The 24,184-nt window shown below is 35.5% G+C and overlaps 1 protein-coding gene across 6 annotated transcripts; it reads left to right on the top strand.

Annotated features, from left to right (window-relative positions):
- The first annotated feature begins 915 nt into the window (after positions 1-915).
- Positions 916-17,873, top strand: LOC103436087 (uncharacterized). Of its 6 annotated transcripts, none has more exons than XM_008374499.4 (29): positions 916-1,177; positions 1,342-1,596; positions 1,689-1,849; positions 2,856-2,921; positions 4,045-4,162; positions 4,277-4,386; positions 4,489-4,584; positions 4,973-5,096; positions 6,102-6,169; positions 6,540-6,626; positions 7,113-7,265; positions 7,349-7,444; positions 7,621-7,680; positions 7,774-7,892; positions 8,015-8,102; positions 8,398-8,502; positions 8,575-8,679; positions 8,759-8,811; positions 8,925-8,988; positions 9,102-9,236; positions 9,413-9,525; positions 9,609-9,702; positions 10,083-10,302; positions 11,693-11,823; positions 12,178-12,324; positions 14,967-15,095; positions 16,161-16,259; positions 17,121-17,159; positions 17,346-17,873. In XM_008374499.4, exons 2-29 carry the CDS (start codon positions 1,356-1,358, stop codon positions 17,481-17,483), a joined length of 3,159 nt encoding a protein of 1,052 aa, XP_008372721.1. In that variant the 5' UTR covers positions 916-1,177; positions 1,342-1,355; the 3' UTR covers positions 17,484-17,873. The 6 variants fall into 6 exon arrangements, 5 of the variants coding, with proteins under 5 accessions (XP_008372721.1, XP_008372722.1, XP_008372724.1 ...); XR_003774866.2 differs by having other exon boundaries at positions 962-1,177; positions 14,939-15,095; XM_008374500.4 differs by having other exon boundaries at positions 962-1,177; positions 8,578-8,679.
- Positions 17,874-24,184: the final 6,311 nt, after the last annotated feature.

Below are 24,184 nucleotides of genomic sequence, written 5' to 3'. Positions count from 1 at the left end.
ATTCAATTAAATCTCGTTCAATTGATGTCGGGGACGAGCTTCAGTCCGTCAAACGTAGTGACCTGTGGTGTGAGGATGGGCCGCAGGCCAACCTGCAATTTGATGCATATGCAATTCAATAACTTTAATGCATGTACATATATTTGATGCAATTCATGGCAATATATCAAATTCACATAATTCAACAATTATGAATATAATACATACACAATTTATGTAGAATCTAAAATTCAAAAAACGTAAAATTGGGTCATGCATTATGGTGAATGTTATTGCTATCAAGGTTGCAAAAATATCAAGATAAAAACCGTTGTTTTGAAAGAACCTGATTGCGTGATGAAATGGATGAACTGGTTTGATGCAGAAAATTTCCTCGTCAAATTCCTAAGCGTAGCGGTAGGAGCGTGCTAATAACGTGTTTTAGCATATTTTATTTGACAAGGTTAAAGGGGGCCGGCGGCAAGGGTAGAGAGATTAAGAGAGATGTGTTTGTAGAATTGTAGGGGAATGTGTATGTTATCCCTCCTACATAGTACTTTTATTTATAGTAGTAAAAGGAGAAGAAATTCCTTCATCCCCAAGGAATACAAGTTGTAATAAGAAATGATAATTAAAATCAAATCTAATCTAAAATTTACATAATCACACTTAAACTATGAAAGTTTACAACACTTTGTTTTCGTTTTTGACCGTTATTGTGGACTTGGTAAATATGAGCTTGTTTGGATGTGCTTTTAATCCTTATTAAAAATGCAAGCAAATTCTGGAAAAACCCTTAAAGTGCTTCTTGGAAGAAGTACATAGCTGGTGCTTTTTGCAAAAAGCACTTTAAGTGCTTTTGAAACAAAAAAACATTTTCTCTAAAAACGCTTTCAGTCATTTTAAAAGCTCATCCAAACGAGCACAGTCTCTTTTATAAATTTTAGACATGTAAATTCGTTGCCTGCCGTGTCTAAAGTTAACGGGCCCGTCTTCTCTACAAAAAGAAAGAAAAATACTCAGTCGTGCTATCTGCTCTCTGCTCGCTTTCTCTGGCCATTGCACCAGAAATTCCAATCCCAAAGCCGCCAAACGAATTGAGGCCGTGAGGCATCGTTGGGCCGCAATCGGAGATCGAGTCGGCGGCAGTAGCTTCCGGCAACCTAGGTCGCGAAACGCCCGGGTCCTCTGTCGGAAGGTAAATCGACGAACCATGCAACTCGGAGAAATATATGATCGTGATTGTCTGTGTCTGACATTTGAACATTTCGGTTGTGTTTTTAGTAAAGATTGCATTTTTGTTTTGTTGGGTTTAAGAATGTCATCTGAGGTTTTGGTTTATTGGTGATTGATGAATTATAGGAGTTTTCGAAGAGATGGAGGGTTTAAGGCAACTGGAGGCGTTGTGTGAGAGGTTGTACAATTCGCAGGACTCGGTCGAAAGGGCTCATGCCGAGAACACTCTCAAATGCTTTTCGGTGAACATAGAATACATTTCGCAGTGCCAGTACATTCTCGACAATGCCATGACTCCCTACGCGTTGATGCTGGCTAGTTCTAGCTTGTTGAAGCAAGTCACTGAGCAAAAACTTGCTCTGCAGCTTCGTCTCGACATCCGTAGGAATCTTCCTTTACTTGTATTCGTTTAGCGGGTTTGCTTTGTTGTTTGCATCTTATTGGAGTTGAACAATGTGGAATCTTTGTTGTAGGGAATTACCTTATTAACTATTTGGCCACTCGAGGACGCGAGTTACAGCCATTCGTGACTGCCTCTTTAGTCCAACTCTTATGTCGGCTCACCAAGTTTGGGTGGTTTGATGATGATCGATTCTGGGATGTGGTGAAACAGTCAATGAACTTCTTGAATCAGGTTATATGACTTTCTGTTTATAACTTGTAATGTCTTCGATCTTGAACTAATTTGTATGATACTATGGCACTGTTGTTGCGTTATAAGCAGTATTACCTAGAGAAATTCGAGTAGGTAAAGATGACTGCAAACAAACTGGCTACTGAATAAAATACTGCAAGAAAACATTATCAACCAGAGACCAGACAAACAAAATCATAGTACATTGAAACTAAGCTAAACAGAATCTCAATCGACAACATCCTTCCTATTCTCATAGATAAAGAACAACGGTACATCCTAAAACTCAGAAGAAACCGATAACCATTAAAAAGGTCTAAAGTGAAAGTTTATCTCACAAAATCCCCAGAATCTTGCCACCAGAAAATGCATGATGCAAAAATTCCCTAGCGCATACCAGCTTTTCTAAATAGGACTTACATGGGAGTACTCCCTCTGGCTCAAAATTCCAGCTCCTTCCTTCTGGTCTAGAGATTGTAAATTGGGTGTAAGTGTAGGGACAAAGACTAACTTTGCTGGGTAATCTCAGCAACTTGCATTACTTCGGCTTCAGCTTCTTTGGAATCTCAGGAAATTCCTTACTTTCCCCTTTCTTTCTTTTTTATTTTTTTGGACTTAGAATCAGTTTTATCTAAATTCTGTGGTAGTCATTGGATTGTTAAGGCTTTATTACATTCGCTATTTTGTTCATAATGGACAGCATGCTTGTAATTGCTTGGGATTTAAATAATTTTTATTTTCTATAAAAAACTAAAACACTATATAGAGGAAATGGGATTACTTACAATACCTTATTTGTTTCCGGTCATATCGTTGATTATTTAACTGGTTTATAGAAAGGTGCATCTAGCTACAACATTACCTTAGTTGTATCCATAATTGCATTGTATTTAACACATTGTGGCCACGTGATCCCTGGTCTATCATTCTGGAATTTAAGAATTAAATATTAATTGGTTATCTTCTTGTACATGTATATCTCATACTATTTGGCTCTATTTACCAGGCAACGTCTGATCACTATGCCATTGGTTTGAAGATACTTAACCAACTCGTGTCTGAGATGAGTCAGGTTTGATTTTAATTTGTGCCCCTTTATCTCATCATTAATACGAGATATTACTTTTTGGTTACAGAAGATTTCCACTCTGTTTCCATTATTTCCCGTCTTACTGCAACTTGTGTCTGAGTGAATTGAACCACTTATCATCCTGAAGTTTCTTCAGGGCATCGTTACATGGATAGATGATAGTGTATGGTGTGAATATTTATTAATTTATTTTCTTGTTCAAGGACACTGATAGAGGCTAGTTTAAGCACTCAAAGTTTGCCCTTGGTCGAACATCTATAGGCATATTGGTATTTGATTAGTTTCACTATTATTTTGGACCACTTATGTCTCTTACTGCAACTTGTGTCTGAGTGAATTGAACCACTTATCATCCTGAAGTTTCTTCAGGGCATCGTTACATGGATAGATGATAGTGTATGGTGTGAATATTTATTAATTTATTTTCTTGTTCAAGGACACTGATAGAGGCTAGTTTAAGCACTCAAAGTTTGCCCTTGGTCGAACATCTATAGGCATATTGGTATTTGATTAGTTTCACTATTATTTTGGAGTTGTAATATTCCAATTTTTATAAGAATTAAACCTTGTTTTGTTTGTTTCTTTGAAAGGGCCTTTCCTTTTAAAATGTGTGATGTAGGACAATAGGAAGGGATAGAGAAATAGAAGAGATACGGACTTCACTCAGGCCTTTGGCATTTCACCAAAGGTGTACTGGAATCACTCCAATAGAGAAATTAGAAAAATTCCGGCATCACACCAGCCTTCAGCATCACACCAAAAGGTGCCTTGGAATCACTCCAAGGTTGTTGTGCCTCACACACAAGCTCGGAAATCCAGAATTTCTGATTCACTAACAATCTGATTGCAAAAGCTTACAAATTATCCCCTTTATAGGCTTAACTGGTACATGAATCTGCAGAGGTCCACATTAATATGCTTAGGAATTCTAAAGACTAATTTATGACACCAAATCCATGAAGAATGTAACATAGGGAGACTTAGACAATTAACTTGCAGACTACATTGCGTTTAATGAAATTTTAACTTGGCTATTAACATGTGCTTGTTTATTTTGTATTTGATTAACATTTGTTTGTTTTTTCATTACTTGATAAATGTTCAGCCTAATCCTGGGTTGCCTTCAACGCATCATCGGAGGGTTGCATGCTCCTTCAGGGACGAGTCTCTCTTTCAAATATTCCAAATATCCTTAACTTCATTGCGTCAACTGGAAAGTAATGGTAAGATGTTGGCAGTGGATCTTAACCTGTTTGGATTACCCCTTACCACTACTTTATATTTATTGTAATTCTTGTTTGATTGGTATTAATGCTGGTTGATTTTTTGATGCACAGTTGCAAATCAATTGCAAGAGTTGGCTCTTTCGCTTTCACTTAAATGCCTATCTTTTGATTTTGTTGGGACCTCACTTGATGAAAGTTCTGAAGAATTTGGTACTGTTCAGGTATTATCCTTGTTTCTTTTGGATTGTTAACCATTTAAAGGTCTGTCAACAAGTCTCTTATGCAGTGAATCATAAATAAGAATGTAACTGTTAATCTTACAGATTCCATCGGGTTGGAAGTCAACATTGGAGGATCCTGCAACACTTCAAGTCTTCTTTGATTACTATGCCAATACAAAGCCCCCCCTTTCAAAGGAGGTTAGTATATGTGATTTTTCTTCTTCACTAATTGCTGATGATTTCTAGGACCTTATTTGATTAGAAAAAGAATAAGTAAAGAAAACCGTCTATCGTGGGATAATTTATTGCGGATGCTACATGTATTGTGAATCGGATCCTTGTCATAATGGCTAATTTATTGCTGGTGCGAGATATTTTTTATTAGTTCTCGATTACCTGCAACCACATACAGTCTTGTATGTGCAAGCGTACAGTGGTGTAAGTTCTGTCCTTTAATAACCAAAACTTATCTTTGTTTGTTGGAGTAAAAAGTTTCTTTTCCTACCATTTGAAATTTTATGTTGTTATTATTCATGATTTTTACTGTTTAACATCGTAATCGAGTTTTTACTGTTATTCTTTATAGGCACTGGAGTGCTTGGTGCGACTAGCTTCTGTTAGACGTTCTTTGTTTACAAGTGATCCTGCCCGTTCAAAGTTTCTGTCCCATTTAATCACAGGAACCAAAGAAATCCTACAAACTGGGCAAGGTGCCGTTGGCTTAGCCCCTTTTTTCCTTTTGATTGTCATGCATCTTACTCTAATTGTGCTGAATGTGAAGTAGTTTGTTTGTGTGATAGAAGCGTACAGCATTTGTGTATTTTTGGTAGTTATTAACTTCCTAGATATTTTTCTCAATAACTTCCTAAATTTGATTGTTTTCCCTTCGTGCTTTTCTCACTCTTGCATAACAACTATGGACAGATTTGTACCTGTCTATGCTGCACAGAATACGACTCAGAAATTATATAAAATATATTAGAAAAGACATTAAAAAAATACAAGACATTAAAAAAGCATGCTGATTCCATCATAAGTTCATACTTCACAACATAAAATAAATTAGAAAAGAGAAAGATTCAGGTTCATCTTTCACCATATAGAAGAGAAGAGAGGAATAGCTTTAGAATAAACTTTTGAAAATTAAACTTTGACTTCGCCTTGTTCTAAATTTTCAAACACCATCCCCAAAAGTTACAAAAACTTATTATCCCCTAGCCGTATCTTGACCATGTCCTATTGAGTATCGTTGCCGTTTCTCATAGTTTACAAAATAGGAAAAATCGGCAATACTTTGCATATCTGCTACGTGTTAGACTGTATCGTGGGGGTATCGGTAGACCCTGGCCCAAATTTCTAGTATCGGTGCAACAAAGGTACCTATACTTATTCTAGATTGTAGTAGTTATTTATTGGTTGGTCCTGTATCTATATTATACTTAAGGTGGATATTATCTGAATTTTAGGCACTTGTGAGTGCTAATACTTAATCAACAACAAACAACAACAACAACAACAACAACAACAACAACAAAGCCTTATCCCACTAAGTGGGGTCGGCTATATGAAGCCTTATCCCACTAAGTGCAAATCCTTAATGAAGCCTTTTCCCACTAAGTGCAAATCCTTAATCAACGGCCCTGAATTTATGTTTTACTAGTGTGTTTTCTTTTATCTGTTGGGTTTTTATAATGATTTGTTGAACTGGAAATCAGGTCTTGCTGATCATGATAATTACCATGAGTATTGTCGTCTTCTTGGACGATTCCGAGTGAATTATCAGGTAATCTTTTTTCTTTTTGGTAATTTTGACATCAGGCTTTTTCGTTAGTAAGAAGTACCCTAGTCTTTCTTGGTATTTTGGGTCATTCATCTAAATGAAGTGAGCTTAATGAATATTGCACAGATGTAAATTACTCCGTAAATATACCTACATTTTCGTTTTGGATTTATATTTAGATGACATTGATTTGTACCTTGAAAAGATGAAACTTACGCCTTACACATGTAGTTTTGATTATGACGTGAGATTTTACGTAGATAGTTTGTAATTTCTTTGTGGTTATTATGAAATTTATTTTCTGGTATGTAATCTTTCCTTGAGGTGATCTAGTTTACTGCTTGTGCTTACTGAACTTCTAAATTTGCCGCAGTTGTCAGAGCTTGTGACTGTGGAAGGCTATAGTGACTGGATACGTTTAGTAGCAGAATTCACGTTAAAGTCTTTGCACTCCTGGAAGGTTGAATGGCTTTCATAACTTTTTTCTAAGCATTAGGAAAAGAATATTGTATACTATGCTGTTAAATGAAAACACTTCCACGATTAGTCGGTCTCTACAATCTCCTAAATCTTAGTTTTGTAGATTTATGGGTTTTGGCTTCATACCATGTGAGTCTTGATTGGGCTTGCAATCCTTTACCTTCTGTTTACATTAATCTTCATTTGGTTAGGTGCATCTAGTCGTTTGTAGTTTTTAGTTGTAGTTACTCTTATCTTATAGTTTCCAGTTGTCACTTCCACTATTTCTCTAACACACAGACTATCTCTCTGCTTTAGCTATACAGTCCTAATTGCATCCAACAACGAATGGTTGTCCTAATGACAGTTAGTGCCGTTATACATGAATGTCATCGACTATGGTACCTAATAATGCTTGGTAGCTGGAACTAATTATGTGGGTTGAAAAATTACAACTTGCCTTACTGAAACTTTATCTTCTTTTCAGTGGGCCAGCAGCAGCGTATACTACCTTTTAGGACTTTGGTCTAGATTGGTGACATCTGTACCATACTTGAAAGGTGATGCACCCAGCATGCTCGATGAATTTGTACCTAAGATTACTGAAGGTTTCATCACATCAAGATTTAACTCCGTGCAGGTAAACACCAGAACTTTTACTGCCAGTACTGTTATTTTATGTTCAAATTTAAGAAAGTTCTATATCTTCTTACTATTTTACAGGATGGTTCGCTTGATGATCTTTCTGAAAACCCATTAGACAACGTTGAACTTCTTCAAGATCAGTTGGATTGTTTTACATACCTCTGTAGATTCCAGGTTCACCTCTTTATGTGCTTCTCTTTTTCTATCTGAGGAAGTTATGGTTTTGCAATTCGTCAAATAACTATTTTCTATTTGATAAAAATGCATTTAAAATACATATTTTAACTTAGACACGTGGAGCTGATCTGAATTTGTTAGTTGCCTCTATGACCTTCTCTATTTTGTTGCAGTATGAAAGCAGTAGTTTGTATATAATAAGCATAGTGGAGCCTCTTTTGCAGGTCTACACGGTATGGGTATTTATATTGATGGATGCCTCTTGGAAATTGAAAAGAAAAATTTCTGGACTTCATGTTTTTAACCAATTCTTCTGACTTGAACAGGAAAGAGCTCGAGTTCAGACCAGTGATACCAGTGACCTCTCTATTATTGAAGCAAAACTTGCTTGGATTGTTCACATAGTTGCTGCAATTCTCAAGATAAAACAATGTACTGGGTGCAGGTAAAGAAAATTAAACAACTTTCTTGACCAAAAAAACCTGCGTTTACTTCCTTTTCATTCATTTTGCTTTTCCCTTCATTGCTACCATGGAAGATTTTTATTGTTTTATTTTTTCCTTGCAGTACCGAATCACAAGAAGCACTTGATGCAGAACTTTCAGCACGCATCTTGCAATTAATAAATGTCACTGACAGTGGGGTACAGAGCCAGGTACAGCAGCAGGAATGACCTCTTTCTGAATATTAGATATAGTAGTCAAATACTTACCTTCTAAATCTAGATTTTTCTTATCTTTCTTTACCTAAAATGTTACTGTTTTTGTCATGGTTTGATATAAATGAATGTGTGCACTTTAAAACTCTGCAATGGGCATCAAGCACTTTGGTTAATATATTCAACCAAATTACTCGGTGTTAAGAGTGATATTCAACTTTAAGATTGCCAATTTATTTATTTTTCTTACTATCAAAATTAATGTAAACTGTTCAACCCTGGCATTTGGCAGAGATATGGTGAAACAAGCAAGCAAAGACTTGATCGTGCAATTCTTACCTTTTTTCAACATTTTCGGAAGTCATATGTGGGTGATCAGGCCATGCATTCTTCGAGGGTAATTAAGTTTTTCCTGGCATTCTTTACAGTTAAGTTAACATTCTTCTTGAGGCTTCTCCATTTGTTGCAGCAGTTATATGCCCGCCTTTCTGAGCTTCTTGGACTTCATGATCATCTTTTAATGTTAAATGTCATTGTTGGCAAGATTGCTACAAACCTGAAATGTTACACGGAGGTGAAATCTTTTTCATGCTTTACTCACACTAAATATATTTGGATATCAAGTTTGCATTTTAATTCTTGCCTATTTTCAGAATGAGGAGGTCATTGGTCACACCCTGAGTTTGTTCTTGGAGCTGGCATCTGGGTTAGTTCTTTTTGTTCTGTATGTCTTTTGGGGCATTGGAGTGCTTGGTGGCTTAAGAGAGCCTAGCTTCCATTATCATATTTTGCTTATTGTAAGAGTAATTATTTTGGCAGATACATGAGTGGCAAGCTACTCTTGAAGTTGGATACTGTCAAATTTATACTTGCGAATCATACTGTAAATCCATATCTGAAATATCTTTCTTTTGCATTTACACTTTTGATTTGAATATCTTGAACAGAATCCTGTATCTCGCGTGAAAAGTTCACACTTTGAATTTCTCTTTTCAGAGGGAGCATTTCCCTTTTCTGGAAGAGTATAGATGTTCTCGCAGCAGAACAACTTTCTATTACATAATTGGCTGGTTAATATTCATGGAAGACAGCCCTGTCAAATTTAGATCTTCCATGGATCCACTTTTGCAAGTACTCTCTCTCAACATGCAATAAAAAATGTTTCATATGTGCATGCTGCTGAATCTGCACAGATATTCCTGTGTGTTCTTTAAAATGCTTAACTACACACACACACACACACACTAGATACTGTCTAGTTTGGTATTGTATGGATTGTTACTCTTGTACTATATGTGGTTCTTCAGGTTTTCGTCAATCTGGAATCAACTCCTGATTCAATGTTTCGTACTGATGCTGTAAAGTATGGATTAATTGCGTTGACGAGAGATCTTAGAGGAATTGCCATGGCCACAAATAGGTAGGTACTTTTTTCATTTTCTGTATCAAATATCTAAGGCCTAACAATTTCTTATTCTTATGCTCTTCTTTGGATATCTTCAGTCGGAGAACTTATGGCTTTCTGTTTGATTGGTTGTATCCTGCACACATGCCACTTCTTTTGAAAGGCATCTTGCACTGGTCCGATACACCAGAGGTAAAGGATAACTGCTTCCTTTGTTGAAAAATTCAATAGAGTTCTGCATTAAGTGGTTAAGCAAACAAAGCATTATCTAAAATTTCATACCTTGAAATTGAACTTTTTTACTAGTTGGAGAATTCTACATTTCAGAAGGCTTTTAAAATAAATAAATGAATGAAAGTCTTTTGAAACATAAGTCTGTGTTTCTTGTTTGCATTATAGTTTTTAGCTAAGAGATCAGGTAGGGTTAGATAATATTTCTTGATTCTTTTGAGCATTTTAGAATACATGGAAACAGGAAGCAGATCTCTCTCGGCTACATTTGATTCCTTTCTTATTTCTTGCAAAGTTAATTGTGTTATGTTTTCTCAATATTTGCCCAATTAATGCTGCAGGTGACCACTCCTTTGTTGAAATTCATGGCTGAGTTTGCATTGAACAAAGCCCAACGCTTGACTTTTGATTCATCTTCTCCTAATGGAATACTTCTTTTTCGAGAAGTCAGTAAACTGATTGTTGCATATGGGTCAAGAATTTTGTCTCTTCCAAATGTTGCTGATATATATGCCTTCAAATACAAGGGAATTTGGATTTCTTTAACTATTCTTACAAGAGGTGAGTCCATAAACTTCTTATTTATTGCAACAGTAATCACTTTGTTGGATCATCAATTGCATGGTTATTCACTAGGTATACTCGTATCTCTATTCAGTTCTGAATAGTAGCTACGTTTTCAAGAATGTTTTATCAGTTTTGTATGACAGTTATCACTCTGTTTATATTGCACTTCTTGCATATATATTCTTGAACATCTGATGTATAGCTGTGGATTTTTTCTTTATTGTTCACTTTGGTTGGAAAAAAAATTGTACTGCTTCCAAATGGTTTAAACTGTAGTCTGCAGATAGTTAGAATCACATTTCTGGGTGCAGGATAAGCAGTAAAACAACCTAGATCTAATCAAGGAGGGTCTATAAAGAATATGAATAAATGGTAATTTATTAGTTGGCTAGTGGACTGTTAACTTTTTTGGTAATCCTTCAACTGTTTACAAACTTGGTGTTGCAAACTTGTCAATCTCAAGTTGTGAGTCTTGTTACTAATGTGGGTACACAGTGAAGGTTGTTTATGGTTTGTTGGTTTAGAATGGTGGTCAGTGTGAGTAAACAATAAGATGTTTATGCTTAAAAAAAGTTAAAACTTTGGCTCTTGAAAGGATTAATAGAATCATGTAAGGTTTTAGCATTTGGATTGAATTTAGTGCAAAGTGTAGCAGCTGTTTGGTATGCTTGGTGGTGAGAGTATTAATTCCACATCGGGGAAAGAAGGGACATTGCATGTGCTTATAAGTAATTGGGCGACTCCCCGTTTTGCCAATTGGTTTATGGTGAACCTCGACTTTCTTCATGGTAATGGGCTACTCCCCATGTTGCCAATTGGTTTTATGGTGCCTCAACTTTCTTCACTTGGATCCAATTTTTGTTTTTTTGAAACTAATGAAGTAATGTACTAAGTAATTTAGCTTCATTAATCATTTTCTGAAAACAAAAAATTGGATACCATAAGGATTCCAAACAGCCCCTTAAAGATGCTGAACATGTATTATTGATTAAAATATTAGGGGAAACCCATCAATTTTCTTAGTTCAACAGCCAAGCTCAAAGTGAATGAATTGGAATACTATAAGGAAGCTGTTGTTTATCTTGTGTTTTTCAATTGCCTTTTTTTTTGTCTGTGTTTTAGAAAAACATCTCAAGTTGTTTTTTCTTTTCCTTATACTGTTCATCCCAAATTGAAAACATCAGACAAAAGAATAAAGTTCTTTTGCAAAGATGTACTTTCAATTCATTTTTTGACTCTACCACAGCATTCTTGGTACTAGTTTTTAAATATAAATCCTGTAGTGGCTCTTCTCCTGCTTTCCCTGTTAACTAAAAATAAATAAATAGCTCCTTGTACAAATGTTATGTTATGAGCTGATTTTAGGATGTTTGCCAACTGATAGCTCTTGCTGGAAACTATGTCAACTTTGGGGTGTTCGAGCTATATGGTGATAGAGCGCTTGCTGATGCACTTGATATTGCACTGAAGATGACATTATCAATACCTTTGGCTGATGTATTGGCATTCCGGAAGGTACATTTACTCATGCTTGTTAGTGTTTGCATCTATTAGTTTTGAGTACCTGGTTGGAGTTGTTTGATATGATTTCGGCGGGAGAATGAAGGTGAATGTATGGAGCAAAAACTTGAAATTGAACACTGAGTGTGCAATTTATGAAGTCTGAAATTTATGATATCCTATTTTTTAGTTTGTCCCTGCTAAAAATTCTGTTGTGCTGATGCTTTTTGACACTTTAAAATCTTACTCTGTTTACTTGATTAAAATAAATTGCAGATATAAAACTCTTTAATTTTATCTTTCTTTAAGTTTTTCCTCTTGCCTAAAATTTGGAAGGTGTTCTTTATTTGAATTTCTTACTCTTTGCAGTTGTCAAAGGCCTATTTTGCATTCTTGGAGGTTGTATTCAACAGCCATATAGTTTATATACTGAATCTGGATACCAGTACTTTTCTGCATATAGTTGGATCCCTTGAATCTGGAATTAAAGGTCTAGATACAGGTATTGCATCACAGGTATGTGTTAGGTCTCTATTTTATGAACAAAGTCAATTCTATCATCATCCGCATGTCTCAAATTTAAGGCTTCACTTTCAAAGAATAACTTGTTACTGCACTTCTTTTGCATTTGTTTTCCTCTATTCAGTTCAGAACTAGAAGGCCAGATGGAAAAATGTGTCCAAGCAAAAGTAAAACTAACCTGAAATTTAGAAATCATCTTGTGCTATTGAGGACATAAGTCATGCTTTGGAATAAACTTAAAACCTTCCGTTGCCTGCATTTGTACTCCCTCAAGTCTAATTTCTCACCCATCCCTTATCAGTCTTCGGAAACTTTCAATATGTTACTGTGAGGTAGTGGAAAAACCCCAAATGATCAACAGTTGGCCATTGCTAAGTGCCAAGTGTTAAACTTCCAAACATTGAACGTTGTAGGAGTTTTATAGAAGAGGACAACAACACCAACAACAAAGCCTTATCCCATTAAGTAGGGTTGGTTGTACGAATCCTAAAGCGCCACTGCACTCGGTTTTGCGCCAAGTCTTCCATTAGCTCCAAGTACTCCATGTCTTTTCTCAGATTCTCTCTCCAAGTCTTCCTAGGTCCTCTTTTACCTTCTTGCCCTGAGCCCCTATCTTTAATCGTATCTTCTAACTCAAACGTCTATAGGTCTTCGGTTCACATATCCAAACCACCTAAACTGATTTTCTCTCATCTTATCTTCAATTGCAGCCACTCCTACTTTATCTCAATCCTATCTTTTCTCGTGTGCCCACACATCCAATGATGTATTCTCATCTCTGCAACACATTTTTTGCATGTATTGATGCTTGACTGCCCAACATTGTGTGCCATAAAACATTGTTGGCCTTATTGGCGTCCTATAAAAATTTCCCTTGAGCTTTAGTGGCACATGTCGGTCACACAACACACCCAATTACTCTTCCACTTCATTCATCCAACTTGTGTTCTATGGTTGAGATCTTCATCTAATTCTTCGTTCTTTTGCAAGATAAATCTAAGATAACGAAAGCGCTCACTCTTTGGTACTTTTTGATCTCCAATCCTCACCCCTATCTTATTTGGACCCCTATACTTGCACTCCATATGTCTTTGACCTACTTAGGCGAAGACTTTTAGATTCGAAGACTTCCTGCCAAAGGTTAAGCTTTGCATTTACTGCCTTCCGCTCTGTCAACATTATATCATTTGCATAGGGATCATCTTGTATATGTCCGTTAACTCATCCATTACCAATGCTAAAAGATAAGGGCTTAAAGCAGAGCCTTGGTTTGACCCAATGGTTATGGGAAAGCTTTTAGTTTCTCCTTCATAAGTTTTTACTACAATCCTTGCTCCATCGTACATATCCTTTATTCCATGGATATATGCTATTCGTACTCCTTCCTCATCTACATCCTCCAAAACTTCTCTTAGGACTCTTCATACGTTTATTTCCAAATTTATGGTCTTATAAAAGACCATATGCAAATCTTTTTGCCTATCTCTATATCATTGATCTTGGTAAGAGATAGATTGCCTACACAGTCGAGCGCCTTGGCATGAACCCGTATTGATTGTCTGAGACTCGTGTTTCTTTCCTCAGTCTATGCTCAATTACTCTCCCCCAAAGCTTCATTGTATGACTGATTAACTTGATACCCTATAGTTCATGTAGTTTTGTATGTCGCCTTTATTCTTGTAGATAGGCACCAATGTGCTTTTTCTCCTCTCATTTGTCATCTTCATTTTCAAAATCTTACTGAAAAGGATTGTGAGCCATGCTATATCCCTCTCTCCCAAGACCTTGCACACCTCGAATGGTATATCGTCAGGACCCACTGCTTTTCTTTACTTCATCTTTTTCAAAGTTACAACTTCCTCCATTACCAAAAAAAAAAAGTTACAACTTCCTCTTTCCTGATTCGGCGGTAGGAGTAATTTATACTCTTTCGAGTTACTCAAGTCACTAAAGAAGTACTCCTTTCGTGTCCTTCATTGAAAAGATTATGAAAATAAGCTCTCCATTTGTTTTTACTGCGTTCTCCGTAGCTAGAACATTTCCATTCTCATCTTTGATGTACCATACATACCGTCAAAAACCACTACCTTTGCTTCTCTCACTGCTTTCTTTGCCTCCTTTTTCGTTATTTTATATCTTTCACAGTTTTCATCGGTTCTGTACAAGGCTTTACAGCATTCCTTCCTAGCCTTAACATTTTCTTGTACCTCCTCCTTCCACCACCAAAATTCCTTTTGAGGTGGAGCAAAGTCCTTGGACTCTCCTAATACCCCTTTTACAACTTTTCGGATAGCTAGTCATGGAATCCCACGTTGGGCTAGCATTTTCCTCTGTATCCCAAACGCATTGGGCGAGTACCTTTGAAAGTGACTTGTTTTTCCCCTTTTAGATTCCACCATCTAGGTCTTGGACACTTCAAGGTCTTGTTCTTTCTTCTATCTCTTTTGATATGTGCATCCATCACCAACATGCAATGTTGGTTAGCCAGGCTCTCTCCCAGTACAATTGTTTAATTTACAAGCTATACAAATGTTAAAAATTTTGGAAAAAGTTATTGCACTGGAGAAGTCTTTTGACAACATGATCCTGTGTTACCAACTCGCACCAGTTTTTTTGTCTGCATTTTCTTGCTCCAGTGTGCATCTGCGGTTGAAAATTTGGCTGCTTTCTACTTCAACAACATAACCATGGGTGAGGCACCCACATCACCTACTGCAGTCAATCTTGCTCGTCACATTTCAGACTGCCCCAACTTGTTTCCAGAAGTAAGGATGTTTATGCTGTATTACTTTTTTGTTATTTGTCCTAGACTCTTTGTTAAGATGTGCATTTCTTATGGTTGAGTAATTATATTTTTGTTAAATATTAACATGGTTGTAACCCGAAAAAATAACATTTAAAGAATTGAAAGAGCTTTTAGAAAAAAATGTTTATGGGTTCCAAAAGCACTTTGAAGTGCTTCTCCAGGAGAAACTTGCATTTTTATTAAGGATTGCTTTCAAAAGCATTTCTCTAAAAGTGCTTTCAGTAATTTAAAAGCATTTCTCAAATGAGCCCTAAATTAAATTATGTTATGGGTTATCTGTGTAATGTTTGTTTACTGTTATTCCATTGTAAATCAGACTCAGCTCTAAAAACCGTCAAGATCTATCTTCTGTGATGTTAACATATTGAAGATGCATGGGTTTTTGTTCACCAAAAAAGAAAACAATGTAGCTCTATTAGTATTTAGTTTTCTTTTTCAGTCAGCTATATAAGGTGACACTTCAGAACCTTGTTGGTGATTATCAGTAAACAATAAAACTGAAACTATGACAAGTGTGATATACTCAAAGTTTAATGGCATTGAACTCCTGTAGTCACATAATAACCTGCGGAAATCCATAAGCCCAACTGGATTGTAAACATGTGTTGTGCATTGTTTTAGTTCAGCTAGTCCCATGCCTTGACTTGTAAGCGAGAGGTCTTAGGTTTGAATCTCATGGATGGCGAGTTTGATGCCAATTTTTCCCCCACTGCTTGGTGTAAATACATTGTTGTATTAAGAAAGTGTGTGCCTGACCCTTGAGAGGATTAGGTCTTGATTTATATATGCCTTGGGGACTTTGGTTTTGGTTTGCTTGAAGAAATGTAAAGCTATTGAGAAAAAAAAGTTTATATGTTTATGTGTCAAAGTTATGCATGAAATCATTCTCCATGCAAGCAAGGTGAATTGAATTTGCTTATGCTTTCTTTATGTTGCCAAACTCTGATAACATTTTGTGGTTATTCTCCATAGTTACTAAACTGTTTTGGTTATGTGACTAATCTGAGTTATTTTATATGTAAAGGTACTGAAGACACTGTTTGAGATTGTTTTATTCGAGGAAAGTAACAACCAGTGGAATTTTAGCAGACCAATGCTGAGCTTGATACTTATTAATGAGCAGGTAGTATTTTTATTTGAGGGCATGTATATTGTAACTTGTTCAAGTCTTTTCTTTAGCCATATACACAACATGTTCGTCTGCAACATTGTTTTTTAAATGCCTCTTATTAATCAGTTCCACGGTCCACCTTCACATGATTACACTATATATTTCCTGTTCAGTCTGTATACGCACATGTGTTTGTGTTACTGCTTCCTGAAGCCATTTCTGTTTTAAATCATCTTACCTGCAGGAAAAGTAAACATGTTCTTTATGCTTATCATCTCTGCCAATTTTAAAATTAAATTTTCATTTTTCTTTATGGTTTTTGGTTTTTAGCTTACATCTTTTAGAAAATATTTGGAAACAATGCAGCTGTCTCTCTCTATTTCTCTAACTGTAAATCTTGGTTCCATCTCTTCCACTGTTTGTCCTTTACATGTTTGACATTAGAATATTGTAAGTTTGCATCCTGTCTTAACAGTATACCGTCCTTTACTCTCGTTTGTGTTTCAGTACAGAAGCTGCATCTTTGAATTCAGTGCTTTACTTCTTTTGTTCAGCTCATTGTGGTCGGCCAACTTGTTTTTTCCTTCTTTTATCAGCGTCTTCAATTTAGCTGACAATACAAATTACTTGGGTTGTGTTTTATACCGCTTTTTATTTTTAGGAGAGAGAGAGAGAGAGAGAGAGAGAGAGAGAGAGAGAGAGAGAGAGAAATAAGTGAGGTAGAGAGAAGGGAGAGTAGAGAGAAACAAACCTTAAAAAACTTGCTGAACCATTGGATTTCTTTGCTAAAAATTGCAAGCTTGCATTTGCTGGAAGGGAATTCTTTAATGGTCTTAAATTTTTTCACTTCTGATGGCTGTATCTGACTTGCAGATATTCTCCGATTTGAAAGTTCATATCTTGGCTTCACAGGTTAGTTGTGCCTTCCATTATTGGTTGTTTGAGTTATATAATTGAATAATAAAAGACTAAGCTAATATGATGGGTCAAACCTTAACTTTTGTGTTTGAGCAACGCTGAATTTATTATTGTTTTGCTGTTTTAAATTGCTACTGTCACGAGTACATGTACATGACACTTTTTGATATTGGCCTGCAGCAAGCGGATCAACATCAACGGCTTTCCGAGTGTTTTGACAAGCTTATGGTGGATGTTACTAGAAGCTTGGATACAAAGAACAGAGACAAGTTCACCCAAAACTTGACAGTATTCAGGCGTGATTTTCGCTTGAAGTAACCATGAATATTTTGCTGCATACGTGTAGCTGTAAAAAAAATGGATACTCTACTGGGAAAAAAAAGGGAGCTAAGTTTGTGAAGTTCTCGGGCTGGTGTAACAGGAAGGTGCATTGGACTTTTTTTGGTGGTGGCGGTATCGTTATTGCTGTGTACTTGAAGAGGAACGTTAGCGAGGTTTGCTTTTCTGGTGGTTTGTAGCAAAGATAGTTGTGGGGTTTGACATGTAGAAAATGGCCAGTTCTAATTTTGGTAGTAAACCAATTATTTTAGAAGAAAAAAAGGGTGTACATTCTCTCGTGTCTATTTTGTAAGTTGATCTCCTGTACATTAACCTTTACATATTCTTTGTATTTGTTGATAATAAGAAAGAAAAAGAGGTTTAAAGGATTGTTCTTGTCTCCTGGCTTTCTTTTTACTTTCTCGCCTCTCTTCGATTAGACGTTGAATTCGTGCCTCGAATTTAACATGGGGGGAATATGTATTTGAATTTGTCATTGTTAATGGTAATATCTTGCGCATTCAGTGTGCCAAAATCATATATAACGAGGCAACATTTGATGATGTGCTTGTTTGTCATCTCTAGAGCAATGGGTGCCAACTGCTTGGCATGCTTGGGAGGCTTGTATGGACTAAATGTAGAATAGCATCGTGCAAATTTCACCTAGAGTTAATTCTTGTTTTTCTCTTGGGCTTATTTATCTAATGCCTCTTGAACTATACCATAAGTATCACTTTACACTACTTTTGTAACTGAACCACTTTACCACCTGGATTTTCACTTTATGTTTGACCTTACCTTTCGCCAATTTGGTGATTGGGTTGTTATCTTTTGATTACGGGACACTCGATTGTCGTTGATGTGTCATCCGTATTATTGATATTATGTTGCTACTGTGACGAAACAGTAAACAATTAATAGACGAAGTTGATTGAACTGTGTTGTGTGTGGTTAATCTCTTAGTGAATAAGGTGTTGGGTTTTCACCTATACATTCCGCATTCAAAACTCCTCTTCTTCTAAATTATTTTCATAGTTTGTAACTTTTTTCTGTTCCGTTGAATGATGAATCGTACTAATGTGAGACACTTGTTAAAAGTTTAGGGGTGCGAAAGTGATAGGGTTGCAAAAGCAGGGGTTGAAGTGATAATTTTGTGATAATTCAGGAGCGTTTTGATAATTAAGGGTTTTTTTAATTCTTATTATGAGGGCGAGAAAGAATCTTAGGCTATGTTTGGGTAGGGGATTTGCATGTGCAAAGCAATTAATTGTAAATATTGTTAGAATAGACTATAACAATTAGAGGGAGGATTAGAAATGCACTTGATTGTTGAAAAGATATATAATATGTCTAGGGCTTAACTTGACATTGGACTTTGTTAAGTGGTACTTGTTGTGAAAATTAGATAACCAAAATTAACCTTATTAAGTCTCAAATTTTTAGGGCTTGCAAGTATACGAATCAGAAGATTGTATAGCATATAAGCACATATATCGTTCCACAGAGATTAATCCAATTGATTCTAAAAGTCCTAACTAAATTGAAAAAAAATTATAATTGAGAAGCTTTATGAAAACGAAATGAGATTTTGAATTAAACTGAAAACTAAATAAAGCTTGAAAATAAAATACATAAAATAATAAAATGAAAATATAAGAAAGGAAGACCTAGGGCATCCGAATTCACCGTAACCAATTCTATTTAATTCCCTTAATATATTATGCTCAAGTAAGTTCCCAAATATTGATGATCGAGTTCCCTAAATTATTCAATGGCCATGACATCTGGTTGCATCAAAAGTATCCTTACATGTTAATCCTCCATGACATCTAGATGAATTTAAACAAGTAAGAGCCCATTAAACTCTATGGAAATTGTTGGAACATCACACATACCCTAATTGCATGATATCTACAAATAGGTGTTTATGGTATCAATTGCAAGAAGCTAAATCCTAGTTAAGTATGGCATCTCTCTAACTTGCATCAAATGAACTCAATTAAAACCTAAATGGTGATCAAGCATCTCAATAAAAATCAAGTGCTTTACGAATAACAAAAGATACTCAATATGGAATAAAAACTTGATAATAACAATGCCACAAGATAATTAAGTTGTGAAAGAAGCGATGAGACAGAGGAATCATGCATACTCCAATGAAAATAATGTACCATACAAATTAGTAAGCAAGTCAAGAAACTACCAATGAGAATAAAATGATTCCACTTTTATCTTTCAACATTCTGAAAACCTATAAAATAGAAGATAAATTTTCAAAATTGTTAGGAATACAAACTCCCAAACCTGTACATGCTGATTGAACAAACTCACTCAAACATTCGACTCTAATCAAATTTGGATCCTGATTTCTTCCTTTTGCCGCAACAATTTTCTCACCACGTTTTATATTCTTTCTAATTCCTTGTGCCAAAGAATTCTTCCTGCAACACATTGGTTTCTGGTTTCAAAAAGACGAATTAACATAATCAAACCACATCTCTTGCTGTTCATGCTTCAAAGGTGCCTGTGCAATAGAATAGCATTAGAACTAAGTGAAGAGACAGGTAGATTGCCTATAGTCGGACAAACAAACGTAAAGAAATCCAAAAACGATCATCCCAAACCTGCACTAACCGAAATACAATTGAAATTAAAACTATGATTCTGATTCGACAGAGAACTGAGGAATAGCCAAGCTAGGAATACCATAAGTGCTCGATAGATAGTCAAATTGATGAAAACACAAACGAACAACATCAATAACAAATCATGGTATTCTTTCGACTACTAGATCAAAAGGACAGAAGATCACTCTTGTGTGAGAAGTGCCAGAAGGGATAAGCAAGTAATATAAGCAAAGGAGAATGGTTAAGTAAACCAAACTTAAGCAAAACTAAAACTCACATAAAAATCTTTGGGTATCAGTGGAGAAGAGCTTGCTTTCGAATTTCACAATGGAGCAAAACTAAAGAATGTATAATTAAGTTTTATTTCTCCGCTTCCACGAAACAGTTTTCTCACACATTCTCATTTTCCCTCCTTCGTTTACACGTCTACACAGCGAGGTTTATCATGTTTGTAGATTAAAACTTCTACAAAAGAGAGTCTCTATGTGTATGTATAATTAAGCAGAAATGAGAGTTGCAATACCAGGATGTGCTCCATGTAGATTGCAAAATGTAACCATGAACATCATGAAAAAATAGGCGAAGCACAAATGGGAAGAGGCCATGATGTTTTTTATAGTAAAAAAAAAAAAAAGGGAGAACCTGCAAAACAAAGTTGATTTCTCAAGAGTCATGAAATGGCAAGTGCTTGATAGAATCCAATCAATATGTACATAGATGTAGAACATAGAAATACAATAACTAAACAAAGTAGAATAAAAACAATCTATCGGTCTTAAACTGTGACCGACTCAAATATAGAAGAGGAACGATGAGCTTCACAATGCACAATTTATGTTTTTCCTGGAATCTAGTAAATGTTGGCAGCGTCGAAGAATGAAATTGAAAACAAAAATTTTCTCAAACCATTCGAAGTAGCAGGAACATTGAAGCTTCTTCCTTCCTTCTCAAATGTTGGATTTGTGAATTACTGAATGTGGATTTGTGAGTTATTGGGAGTTTATTCATCTTCTCAGTCAGTTTGCAGCAGTTTACTCTCGAGTCCTCTACGATCAGGTTTCCTTTTTCTACGTTCAATTTCTTCTCTTTTTTCTTTCTATTTTATCTTAGTTTGTGGCAGTTTAGTTCGAGTCCTCCACAATCAGGTTTCTTTTTTGCACATTTAATTTCTCTTTTAATTGTTATTTTTTTTCTACAAAACTACCCTTAGTAATAATTTCTTTGCATTTCTTTTCAATTAATGCGTTTTTTTTTTCAGGGTTATTTTGGTGCAATTATTTTTGGTGAAGCCTTAAGACACAAAACTTGACTTTTGACTTTCTAATATTAGAGATTTACAGTTATGAATAGTATTTCATTGACTAGGGTTATTGAATTATCGAATTATCGATTTACCATTGCATGATCATATTTGTGTTATCTGCTTGTCGTGTGCTGCACTAGTGTGTACTCACCCGGGTCAGGGTTAGTCTTTCACGTGTATATTCACATCGCACCGTACGCTCGCTTTGGATCCATTGTAGGTGTCAATCCTGTTCTAGATTGCTATAGGCAATTAAGACTCGTATGTGATGCGCATAGCGTCAGTCTTCATATGATTGTAGTACTAGAGCATAAGTCATTAATACACCCAGTTTTGTTCATGTCAGAATATCTCTGCATGAACTCGTGTGTTAACATATGTCAATGAGTACTCAATATGATATGTTTGTTTATGCGAGAATACGTAATTACGGACGTCGTGTGTTTATTTATGAAAGTTTGTGACGTATTGCTTTCCTGAGATATTGCTGGCTATGGTAAGTATTTTCATACTATACGTATTATATCTATTTTGGAAACTATACTTGTTTTACGGCGAAAGGTTATTATGTTTTCGAAAAGGTTTTTACAAAGCTTTATTTTTAGGCCCACTCACCCTCAGTGGCGGAGCCAGAATTCTGAATGAGAAGGGGCTTTTCACAAATATGTATATATATGAGTGTGTGTAAAAAGTTGAATTTATAACATGTTGACATATGCAATTTGTGTAATCCTCACAAAACTGAAAAAACTCTCTTAAATTCAATACTAAGAAGAAAAAAATGTAAAAACCCAGACAACCAAGTAAGAGGTAGGTTGTGGAAGGCTAAGGAAAATACAAAGAAGTAGAAAAAGAAGGAAAAGGGGGAGAGGTCTGCAAATAAAAAAGGTGGGTTGCTTTAGAAAATTATAGGGTGTATATTACTGTTAGGTGAGATAATCGAACCAGAAGTGGGGTTGCTTTTTCCATTTAAAATTGCACATCTCTTTTAAAACTCCCCTGCCAAACTTATCATTTCATTAGATAGCCGAAAAGATTTAAAATCAAAACAGTTTAATGACGTTGTTTGCTTCATCTTCTTCCATGAGGTTCACACCTCAGATGAAGTCAGGTTGGGCCAGGGACTACCCTAGTCCCTTGGTGGCTCCGCCTCTGCTCACCCTTGTTTTTCGCCCATCCAGGTTTTAGTAATAGAGCTTTTGTGTGACAAGGGCTTTCTGGCAAAATGTTGTTATTAGAGATTATCGTCGATGGTATAATTCTCATTCTACTTTTACAGTACTTTACTTATACTTTGACATTATGTGTGAAATGGGTTCATTCTTGCTCACAAGCGCACTCTTACATTTACGCACTTTTAGGTTTAAATTTATTCACATTTCCACATCACTACACTTCATGACTTCATCATCCTCGTGGTGTCGGTCAGCACAGCTCGATTCATGGATTCTGGTGGACATTCCGGATCGGGGTGTATCATTGAGGGTTAAGTAGCTAAACAATGAAGGGTATGCAAAGCACAAAGTTTAAATAACTTGTAGAGCATTACAATTGTCTTTGAGAGATAGAGAAAATTTAAACCCATGAAGCACTTTAAAACTTGAGCACAAAATAGATATTTATTTCATTTGGTTAAACCTTGAAATAACATCAATTTTTTTTTTATCTCTTTTTTTTTTTTTTTTTTTTTGTTTTTGTTTACTGCAAACAATAGTTTTTTTTTTCTTCTCGTTACTTTTTCTTTTCTATTACAATATTTAAGCTCCGACATTTTGAGTTCTCTCCTCTAAAAAAAAAATTACGCTGCAAGCTTTTTAGATGGGTATGAAACTTTTTTACAAGGCCAGGTAGGAAATATTTGGGTTAAAGAAAAAAAAAAAAAAAGCTCAACGGAGTTAACTAGGGAAAATAATTATAAGGGTTGACTAGAAAGGCTCAAATGAAAGGAAAAAAATGCCTATGTCATTTCCAATATTTTACAATAATTGATGAATGCAACGAGAGGTATAAAGCAAATTCTAGAAATACATGTACCATGAGATCATGCGCACTAGAATAAATGAGATTGATGCATGGTGGTTCAATTATATAATAGGCTCAAAAGCTCACAAGAGTCATATAAAGTCACTATATTCACATATGAAGCTTTAAATAATGATCTAGTTTCACATCCAAAAGGCTATGTGCATATAAGTTTTCCAAATCAGGATCATCAAAATGATGATCAAAACAAAGAGATAATGTAAAGAACTAATGTTGAGTTTAAATTTCTTGAAAGTTATGAGAAAATTAAAACCGAATCTTGTCAGTGAATTGAGAAGTAGCTAATAAGAACAAGACTCAAAGAAAAATAAAACTGTTTTGCGTTTTTCAAAATTTCTATTTTTTTTTTATGTATTTTCATTATATTTTTCAAAATTAAAACAAAAAGACTAAAAAATGATAACAAAAATAGACAACAAAGGTAAGAAAAAGAAAAAAGAAATGAGTAAAACTCTTGGACAAAGAAACTTCCCGGGTTTAGTCACAAGGAAGTGAAGATGTAAATGGCAATCCAACCCCAAACTTGAATTTTGTATTGGCAACAAGGAAAGTGGCTCCACTTACCTGCCAAAAAAAAAACAAAACAATGGGTAAGCTAAACAAGACAATTAGGAAATAACTTATTATTTAAAAAAAATGAATAATTAACATTAAAGCTAAACCAATTAAAAGATGCAACGACACCAGGAACTTGTTGCGAAAATTAGATAACCCAAATTAACCTCATT

The sequence above is a fragment of the Malus domestica genome, chromosome 07, assembly GCF_042453785.1.
Source record: "Malus domestica chromosome 07, GDT2T_hap1".
In the NCBI taxonomy this organism is placed as follows: Eukaryota; Viridiplantae; Streptophyta; class Magnoliopsida; order Rosales; family Rosaceae; genus Malus; species Malus domestica.
This window is presented reverse-complemented; position numbering and strand designations above follow the sequence as displayed.

Bases quoted from the DNA above. Each gene is read 5' to 3' on its own strand.
- LOC103436087 (XM_008374499.4), top strand. From the start codon at position 1,356: ATGGAGGGTTTAAGGCAACTGGAGGCGTTGTGTGAGAGGTTGTACAAT. The intron at 1,597-1,688 runs GTAGGAATCTTC...TCTTTGTTGTAG, and splicing joins GCAGCTTCGTCTCGACATCC to GGAATTACCTTATTAACTAT. The intron at 17,160-17,345 runs GTTAGTTGTGCC...ATTGGCCTGCAG, and splicing joins TTCATATCTTGGCTTCACAG to CAAGCGGATCAACATCAACG.